This window comes from Patiria miniata, unplaced genomic scaffold, assembly GCF_015706575.1.
Source record: "Patiria miniata isolate m_02_andy unplaced genomic scaffold, ASM1570657v1 HiC_scaffold_22, whole genome shotgun sequence".
Taxonomy (NCBI): domain Eukaryota; kingdom Metazoa; phylum Echinodermata; class Asteroidea; order Valvatida; family Asterinidae; genus Patiria; species Patiria miniata.
In genome coordinates, this window is record NW_024037061.1 from 11,119,836 (window position 1) to 11,130,244 (window position 10,409).

Genomic DNA, 10,409 nt, shown 5'->3' on the forward strand with positions numbered 1-10,409 from the left:
AATAGCGCCCTCAATCGCTGCTGCTGCTTGACTGCGCATGTACCACATTAATCATACTACAATATCCATGTACATTGTATGAATGATTACGAAAAAATAACAGTACACTAGATGGCAATCAAGATCCACGAAGCAGTAAAAACAAATCAGTGCTCTTTGTTGCCTCTTTATCGCTCTTGGAGCGCTGCGCAACCGTCCATTACTCTCTCTTCGAGGACTGAGGAAAGTCTCTGGAATTACTGAACGCCTCTTTAAAAATCGATGCCACTCTGGAAAGCCCTGTTCACACGAGCCATGATTAATATTAAGCATCATAACTCTCAGTAAACGCAAGACTGTTCTCGAACTGAGAGATATTCTAGACAGCGCCAAAAGCGATCTTGAAAAAGCAATGTCCATGAATGTCACGCCCGGGGATCTGACCCAACTTGGTGAGGTTTATTATCGCCTTGCAAAACATCACACCAAAAAGGAAATCGTTCTGTTGACAAAGGGATTCAGTGGGATATTTAGTGTCATTTGGGGGATATTTTCAGGACTATGAAACTTAGACATTATGCAACAGAATGTGCCCCGAGAGATGAGAAATTACGCTGAGGATCCCGAACAGTGTATGATAAAAGCCATGGAGATCTCCCCTGACAACGCAAGGCTCTTGGTGTGCCACGCAACCGTCCATTACTCACTGTACAAGGACAGAGGAATATCTCTTAAATTACAGGACGCGTCTTTAATCTCTTAAATTACTGGACGCGTCTTTAAACATCGATGCCACTAACTGGAAGGCCCTGTCCACGCGAGCCATGATCAATATTAAGCATTATAACTCTCAGCAAACGCAAGACTGTCCTGAATTGAGAGATTTTCTGAACAACGCTAAACGCGATCTTGAGAAAGCAGTGTCCATGAATGTCACGCCCTGGGATCTAACCCAACATGGAGAGGTTTATTATCGCCTTACAAAACATCACACCAAAGAGGAAATTGCGATAAAATCTCTCTTTCAGTACGCCCTCGTATGTTTCTCGAGGTCAGCAGATTGTTCAGATGGTCGCAACAGAACTGACATGCATTTTATGCGGGGCCTCTGTCTGTTTGACATCGAGGAAAAGAGGGCGGCGATGGGTTGCTTCAAGCAAGCAATTGCATGTGAAGCTCAGGACCGCGAAAACATTCGTAACTTTGGCGAATTGCTCAGAGTATACTGAGCATACTCCAAGACGAGAATCCCCGAAGGACGAATCTATCCTGGCAGAGACAACCTTTTCCTTGAAGCAGGCTCTGGAGAAATATGGCCAATATAAGATGAGTAGCTACTGTATTAGTAAGTTCAAATTGGAGCACAAAAAAGAGCTGCAGTTGCTTTTGGGTTACTGTAATAAAAATAGTGAACTTAATGAGCTCGTGTCTTTGTTGGAGAAAACATCATTTGCAACACCACGTTCTCCACGACACATTAATGCGACACCACGAGCACCGGTCGGTCATAGCATGAGGTCTCCGACTACTAAAAATGATTAGCATGTCACATGCTGGACGCCCTGCGCTAGGTCCGTTGCATTATGAAGAGGCGGCTCTGCAGAATGCAGGAGCCAGCGCCACGGGTGGGGCAGCAGAGGAAGTATCGCCAACCATCCCAGAACCTGCAGAGGAGGTTAAGGAGCAACCAATCAAGGAAGCACCAAAGGAGGCCCGCGTCCCTGATTTCAAGTATGATTTCATTGTGGTCTATCCAAAGAGCGAGAGAGACTGTGTGTCCTACGACCTGCTGAACGAGCTGGAGGCGATCCGGAACCTGAAAGGGTGTACGCGTGACAGGGATGCCCTGGCTGGATCAATGAAGATCTTGAGCGAGATCAATCTAATGAAGGAAAGTGCCAGCATTTTATTGGTCGTCAATCAAGATTTCATGTCTGAGTGCGAGGCTTCCATGCACTACGCACTCAAGCTGAGGAGAGACAAACAGCGCAGTCGTGTGGTAATACCGGTGCTTCGGGACGACTCAGAGATCCCTGATGAAATCGACATGTTGCTGAACTCATTCAATGCAGCATCTGGTCCGGTCGACTGGGACAGGTTGAAATTTTGCATCGAGCAACAAATTTAGAACAGCCTTCCTCATCACAAAAGACACTTCTGTTGCATCTTTGTCGACCCTATGACGCACTTCTATGCAGTAATTCTTATTGCAAGAACCAGGTAGGCCTATTTGAGATATGTTGAAAGCTACTAAAAAGTCATGTACGTGCAGTAACAACCGCAGAAGCTAGCGTGCTTCACTTTTTTGCCAAGTTTTTGTCAAAAAGACTGTTTCAGTCAAACCAGGATTTTGGCACAATTGGTATGTTTTCCATACACTTTTCATTCACCCTTTAAAACTTGGTACAGATATTCCTCGAGTAATGCACGCAATATTTAATAGGTATCAAGTAGTAGCATTAGCGGTATCTATATCAGTAATGAGATAATTAGCTTTAAAGCAAAACAGTAGCAGCATGTATATAGCAGTGGCGGTAGTGGTATACAGTATGCGGTAGCGTTAATTAGCGATAGCATTTTGCGGCAGCGTCAGCGTTACCTTAGCCGATGGACATGTAATATGATCCCTAAACCAAAGATTCTTACTATTCTGGCGAATCTTTAAGGCCGCATCTTTGATCAAAGTGAGCAGGATCCTGCCCGTTTCTGAATACGACCGAAGTTTTCCGAATACGTTTTCGTTGACACCAGTGTTGTAGTCGAGTAATTTTTTCCAAGTACCAAGTACTGCCGAGTACTTAGATTAGCGAAGAAGCATGTATTTCGGGCACTTTGATTCCTCAGACAAAAACAAGCGAACAAAAAATATACAACAAGCATTCAAAATGGCTGAGAAAGGATTAGCGTGGCGGCGTCGCGTGCGTACACTTACATGCATGTATTGGTAACGTGTAATATGTAATCTGCTTCCCTGACATGACAATTCCTATAGGCCTGCCTTTATATATCTGTGGGCCTGACGCGTCGCTTATGAATTCTCTCCTTGTTTGGAATTGTTTGGTCAGGGAACCAGACAGTTTATCCTTGCTCCAATCACCAAGTTAATAAAACGACCATTTGTAGGAACACCTTGTACATGATTGGCCAGTGTGCGCACATACGGCAAATGGGTCATTGTGCGTAATTGGCCCACTCACGGTTGTTGTTTTCAATATCTTAAAATGTTGTCAAATTGGGGTGAACTTTACTATAAATGTCTTACAACCTTACCATGTGTGGATAGCGCGTTTTGTATGACACCTTCATAATTATACTGTACATACCTTGTTTTGGATAGAAATTAAATCAATGATGGATCTAGGCCAGGTTCTTGATTTATCTAACAATATTGTTCAATTGAGGTAAACCTACGAATGTCTTACAAATTTATCATTTGTTAGTACGTGCTTGGTGCATGGCACGAATACTGTGCATACCTTGTTTGAACAATTTAAATCAATGATTGATCCAGGTTCTTTACTTCACTGAAGAAAACAATATGCAGCAACATGTGGTAATGTAGTCGTGAAACAAATTTTAATATATATCAAATGAAACTAAGTTTCAATTTAAGAGTAAAAGTCCTTGTTTTCGAGGATGAAAAATGTTGGATCATCAATGATTGTTGCACATTAACTTTAAGAATAGCTTTAATATGAAACATTTAGTTAACACACTGAATACATGTCAATTCAAAATATACAGTCGAACCCTGATAGGAAGAGCACTGTCAATGCAACATCCTGCTGTATAACAAGGACATTGTTAGGTCAAAGACTTTGTTTTTCTTTGTTTTCCTTTACTGATAATACAAGGTGCCTGTCAAAACAAGGTAATTTGTAAAGTCCTAAGCACTTTGTTATAAAGGTGTTCGACTGTATATTTAATAAATCGATAATTTGCATAGGACAAAATACATTATCAGAATTGATTTCACTGATTCGAACAATACTAGCTCTAAATTCAACAGAACACGGTTAATTGGTGAACATAACGAATGATGTTTATTTCCTCAGCCAAATGTGGTGGTGTATGGAATTGTGCTTATACAAAGCAATATGAAGAATCAATCAATGTTCAGTTGAAACCGGTCTGGTATCTTTGTTTCAAAATGTTGGCTATATTTCAGTCTTTAGGAAGGTCTGCATAATGTGCAAGTATGTTCCGCCCTCATCATGAGCTTAGCTCTGCTCCTCCGAATAGTGTACTTCAAACATAAGGCTGACGAATTTGTGTCTCAAAGCAACTGAGCAACGCCCTTCTCGAGCACCGTGACGTACGTCAGCCAAATAAGCAGAAGAAATGCACTGGAGTGTTTTTGCAAACATATAGTATTGTGGTGGTGATCTCCCCTAGCCAAACCTAAGTTCGTTGGGACCAAGTCTGACACCTACTAGAGTGTAGCTGATCTTCCCGAACCCCAAGCTTTCCCAAGATGAGAGACCACTCAGAGCAACCTCAAGGCTTAGGGAGCAGGTCTGTTTTGGAGGGATTATACCGCCGAATATGATGATGATTACTCCCTTAATTGCACAACAAACCAGCAAGAAATACACCTTGACAGCATGATTGTTGGCACAACAAATATTATCGTAATTTATCATACAATAATCAAGAAATATACACTAATAATTGGGACCTGAATTGGGCTGTTCTATTACCAGGGTCACTGAATTATAGTTGCTGGGAGACAACCCACTGCTCACATACGCAGCAAATGAAGCGCACAGCATCAACAATGTAACAAGAAATGCGCTACTAACACCGCGTTCCCACTTGAATTGGAAAAAGGTGGATCAAGATCCACCTTTTTGGTGTGATCGTTATCTTACCGCAACGAAACCGCAAGTCGCGTTCCCACTTACGCTTGATCCACCTTTTCGTACGGAAATGTTGGGTCCGAAAGGTCACTGAGTTCGGAATTACGCGCGCTCTGTGGGAGTGCCATTGTTGCATGGTTGCATGCTAGGCCAGGATGGGTCAGTTTTCAAACAGCACTATCAGAATTCACCGACAAAAATTACGCGAATTCACCAACATAAATCACGGATCTGTAGAGGATCCGTGCGTGCATAAATTAACAGGTGAAATCCAACAGAGCCGCTCGTTGTGTGACATCACGGCAGAAACCAATGCATCGATAAGGGATTCCCTGGTTCTGAAGCTTCTCATTGGTTAGAAACGGTCACATGATGTACTACGACATCATTTTCCAATTTTCTATAGTCAATACTTCAGATTTGTCACCTCCGTACGTACCGCGTTATCGGCACTATTCTCATCGCATACTCGTAAGCTTTTCCATGATTCTGTGCCAAAGTGAAGTCTTTCAGTGGTGAGTGCGGACTCAGAGTCATTTATGGATGGAAAAATAAGTACAATTTCAGGAATGAAAAAGGTTTAGTAATGGACGAACACGTAACAAAAGTAAGGCCTATAGTGTAGTTTTAGGATACCACGTGCGCTTTTGCATGCGCGGTGCTAGCCCGTAGTTCAGCGGTTGTTTATTGTGCATGTTGTATACGCTGGAAATGTTCACATGAGCTACACGCCTGAAAACGTGTTTCTTCGTTCATGAGACCGCAACATTTTCGCGCCACTCGTGCACCGGGCGGATGTTAACAGGTCAAATTGCCGGATCAGATCCACCTTTTGCGTTCCGATCGTGATCCGGCAATTGCCGGATCTGATCCACCAATTGGGGGATCTCTATCCTGGTCCAGAGGTGGATCAGAAAAGGTGGATCTGATCCTGATCCACCTTATAACGGTTAGCGTTCCCACTACACACAATTGCCGGATCTGATCCACCAATTGGGGGATCTGATCCGGCAATTTGGCAAAAGGTGGATCAGATCCCCCAATTGGTGGATCAAGTGGGAACGGGGTCAAGTCAGCAATAAGCAACATTGTAAACAATGCACAACAATGTAAGCAGTATACCACAATGTAAGTAATGTACACCAGTGTAAACAATACCGCCAGTGTAAGTAATGTACGCCAATGTAAGCAATACACGCCAATGTAAGTAAAGTACGTCAATGTAAACAACACACGCCAATGTAAGTAATGTACACCAGTGTAAACAGTACACGCCAGCGCAAGTAATGTACACCACGCAAGCATACAACCCGTTTAGCTAGCCTTGTACTTGATTACGCTTTACCCATGTAAGCTAGCATATCGTACAGTCATTGATCTCCATTAGTAATGGAGATCAATGTGTACAGAACATTCACTTGTACGGCTGCGCGCATCAGCATTACACAGTGTAACTTAAGCACAATTAGGTACGTGCATGTTATACTGAGCGCTAAGCTCCGCCCAGTCACGCACGCGCTACATGTACAGTTCATTACATACGATCACGCTGCATTAGCGCTAGACTTGTTATAGTCCCTACACTTTCCGTTACAATATGTTTATGCACTGTAACGGCTGTTTCTCCCCCCCCCCCACCCCAACAAAAAAGTGCATTGTCTTTCCACTTGATCATACTGAGAACACTTTTGTTTAAAATTTTTCTTTTTACATACATTTTGTTAGTGACCTTAGAGGATTGATATGAACAGAAACGGACCAAACTGAAGTCCCTAAGATCCTTGTGTCATACGATTACTGGAATTAAGGGCACATATGGAACAAATCTTGTATTTGTTTCACGATTCGTTTCACGGAAATGTATTCTAATAATATCAAACATCAACGCTGGTCGGCCGACCAGCGTTGGAAAACACTGGCTTTTTTCAAATACTGGCCCCAATTGACCATCGCACTTGTTTGCAATCGATTACACACCTATGAACGGGTACAAGCCAGCTAGACTGGTTCCCTGACCTTACAATTCCCCAATGTATGTAAACTGCTCTGTTTCTTCGTATATGGAGTCAGGGAACTAGACTAAAGGAAAATGATTGTTTTTCTTGGTTTTTATAGCATTTTCGAACCCAAAACCTCAAAAAAGTCAGTGTAACTATATTTGCTATATATTTCCAACCCCCCAATTCCATCTATTTCTGAAAATTACAGCAAAAGCAAATGATGTATATTCCCTTTAACCTCCATTTTTTTTTTTTAGTTCAGAGATAAGTATTCGGGTAGAATTCTATGCAGCAAATATACTCCAGATTTGTATTACATTTTGCAAGTTACCCGTGTTTTATTCAACATTCCAGCATTGCAGACGGAACAATTCGGCATAATAACTGAGCAATATGGAAATAACAAATTCCTGATGATAATTTGTTGGTTAAAAATGTTACCAAACAAGTGAAGTAACACTATTTGTAATTCAAAATTCCTTTAATATATACATTTCGTGCAATAAATGCACATTAGTAAAGATGATCAAACTGAAAGGTGTCTATCATCTTTAGCCAAATACCAATATTATTTTGTTCAGTATTAAATTAATTTAATGCAATGCAATATTAATACACCATTTGCAGCTATATCCAGAAAGTAACTGACGAAATGTATTCCCTCAGCAAAAACAAATACAACATTTACTTGGGGCTTCATGTTAACTCCTCCTGTGCGTCTCTTTCAAAACATCGATAATACCTGAGAATGAGAAGAGGAAACATCGGAAGGAATTGCAAGGAGCCTATGAAAACAAACGCTGTGGTGTAACTGCCTGTGGTGTCGAACAGCAAACCTGAAATGTGCACAAAACACACAGGTGAGATGACAACAGAATGTTGAAATACACTTCGATAAGCAAATTACCTTGTACGTTCTTATGGTTGCACAGCAGTAAATAGGCCTAAAATTATCTACGCCGACCATATCACCATTGGTGCCTTCAGTTTTCTTTCTTAATACAGAGTTGTGTGGCCCTTGCACTTGAGGGTTTGTGAGGGGGGCAGGCCCAAGGTCTGACCCGAGCTTGGAACTACGATTTCCGGGGCAATTTGGATGATGAACCGGAAGGTCGCTTTATTTTGTTATAGAGTGGATGGATCATTTTTATAATGGAGTTGGACAGCAGGAATGCCTTTTAGGGGTTGTCATCTTAAGAGGGGAAAAACTGACCCCAAAGTCACTTATTAACCCCGCAAAAATCGAACTGAAAGTGAAAGAAGGTTAATCAAGCTTTGATTTGATGAATGCCTTGAACACTTTTAGCTGTGAGTGTTTTTCTCGATAATTTTTTTGAAGGAAGTTTATTATTGGTGTCTATGGAAATTTGTTTACTGGTCTGTGCTCCAATGGTCTCCTAATTTTACTCTAATCGCTAGAATGCAGGAGGAAGCATTGTACATTTCAAACAAAGTCGGGGGCATGCCCCGAATCCCTGGCAGGGAGGCACGCCTTAGAGTCAACCCAAATGTACATCACACCACCACCTCACCCGTTTCCTGAAAGGTAGATCCGCCCCTTCATTCGAACGGCCAAAATAGACAAGTGCAGAGAGGGCTGACTGGGAAACTTGGTCGAGATTAAACTGAAAGAAGAATATTTCAATGAATTTACTGAGGAGGGAGAGTAATAGAAGACTGGAAAGGAAAAAGCAAAGATGCATGGGGATTTCTACAGACGAAGAGAAAGTTTACGAAAATTCGACAAAAATGCAACGGCGAATCGAACACCCATGCAAAATTTAATAAGAAACAGCATAGCTTACCAGGTAAAAAGCCAAGAGAGAATTCCAAGATGGCCGCAGTAAAATATATCCAACCAAAAGTTCCGACTAGTAAATCCACACCGAGTACCTGCTTACTGAGAACGTCGTGAAGACAGCTGAGGGCGCCAGAGCTTGTCAAGATCAGGAGTGATGACGTCATCATTGGCCAATATGACGTCAGCCAGGGAGTTGCGCAGTGCGACACCGAACAAACCGCTACAGCGGTGGCCGTCAGATGGAAACTGGATATCACTCCGCGGTCAAGAAAGAATCCCTGAACCAGTTTTGCTATTAAACCTCCAACGCCTCCAACTGTTACAAATGTTGCCGCCTCTTGTAAGGAAAATCCATTTGACTTCGCTTGTGAAACGAAGTAAATGTGCCACATGTGGAAAGCAAACTTTGAGCAGCAGGCTATGATGGCCACCGACCAGTAACGGAAATCAGAGAGAAGTCGAATATCGAAGATCTCGAACAGGTTCTTATAAAATGAGGTACAGCGAGAGGGAAGTTGACTTGGATGTTTTGATATTCCATCGTCTGCTGGAAGCTTTTGGTATCTGCTTGCTGAAGGTGCTCCTGCTCGCTGCATGAGGGCGCCACACACCAAAAGATGCATAGAGATGGCACCCACCAGTAGCATGGCTCCTCTCCATCCATACGTGTCGATGAATACCTGGACGATGGGTGCACACACAAACAGCCCGATGGAATCACCTGTGCGTGCAATGCCAGTGGCCGTGGCGTAGTTCGTGGTGAAGCGGCGGGCGATGGCCTCTTTTATAAGCACACCAGAAATCCCGAACCCCGTACCTGATGTGCGGAGAGAAACAATTGCTATAAATAGACGACCATGATCATGCGCTCAGCTTAATTCGCAAGTAGCCTAATTTACAGTTAAGTTTTAACAGTTTAATTTTGATAAATATCCTTTCACATTGTAATTCTTAAGTTCTCTTTTGCCTCAGCAGAAGCCGTACAGCTAAATAAAATTCATTGTCATTCATTTTCATTGTCAGTGGCGTAGCAAGGTCACTTTTATTGGGGGCTAGATGTGAAAGCGGCAACTTTCTATGGGCTTGCTGTTCAAACCGGACGACCCTGGGCAATATCGGACAATGTGTGGCACTTTTCATGGCGGCACAACTGCCGAAGTTCGCGCGACACTTTAAAAAGTGCGCTCGTGAAAAACGGGCACTCGTGAAAAAAGGGAACTAGTGAAAAAAGGGGAACTCGTGAAAAAGGGGCACTCTTTACAAATTATTTGGGGATAAATACCCCGGCCCATTGCCACCCCCCCCCCCGCCCCCTTCGCCCCGCTGGCTACCCCACCGCGGTTGTGATCATGCGCTCTGCTTAATTCACAAGTAGCCAAGCAACAACGGCAAGCACTCTCGTCCCCATGAGTATAAGATTACCATTCTTCCTCATCGCCCTATCTAAGATCAGTGGCAATTTGAAAGATCTCAGTGGAAGGATTTTGTTTTCAGATGAACAGGGTTCGACACCTCCATTTGCGCATTAGAGGTCAAATTACGTTTTCCCCTTTGGGACGGTTAGGTTTTAGGATGATTGAAGGGTACACTGTAAACTCATACTTTTGAACGCATTATTAACGTTAAAACAATTTAACCTATAGGCAAAAGTTATCGGTTATGATTTGAGTCAATTTCAATATGTAGATATTAGTAGCACAAACAAAGCCTCAAACAGCCGAATTTTAATTCGGACCCTGCTTGTATTCACTGAAATTTGACTCTCTGGAA

At 42.6% G+C, this 10,409-nt stretch overlaps 1 protein-coding gene and 1 pseudogene across 1 annotated transcript; one reads left to right on the plus strand and one right to left on the minus strand.

Annotated features, from left to right (window-relative positions):
* The first annotated feature begins 391 nt into the window (after positions 1 to 391).
* LOC119730053 lies at positions 392 to 2,130 on the plus strand (annotated as a pseudogene).
* Positions 2,131 to 7,108: 4,978 nt separating this feature from the next.
* On the minus strand, positions 7,109 to 10,074 carry LOC119730054 (monocarboxylate transporter 12-like). Its single transcript, XM_038202842.1, has 3 exons — positions 10,062 to 10,074; positions 8,644 to 9,456; positions 7,109 to 7,674 (listed from the first exon to the last, which is right to left on the minus strand). Exons 1-3 carry the CDS (start codon positions 10,072 to 10,074, stop codon positions 7,535 to 7,537), a joined length of 966 nt encoding a protein of 321 aa, XP_038058770.1. The 3' UTR covers positions 7,109 to 7,534.
* Positions 10,075 to 10,409: the final 335 nt, after the last annotated feature.

Bases quoted from the DNA above. Each gene is read 5' to 3' on its own strand.
- LOC119730054 (XM_038202842.1), bottom strand. The intron at 7,675-8,643 runs GTAAGCTATGCT...TGCACATTTCAG, and splicing joins CTCTCTTGGCTTTTTACCTG to GTTTGCTGTTCGACACCACA.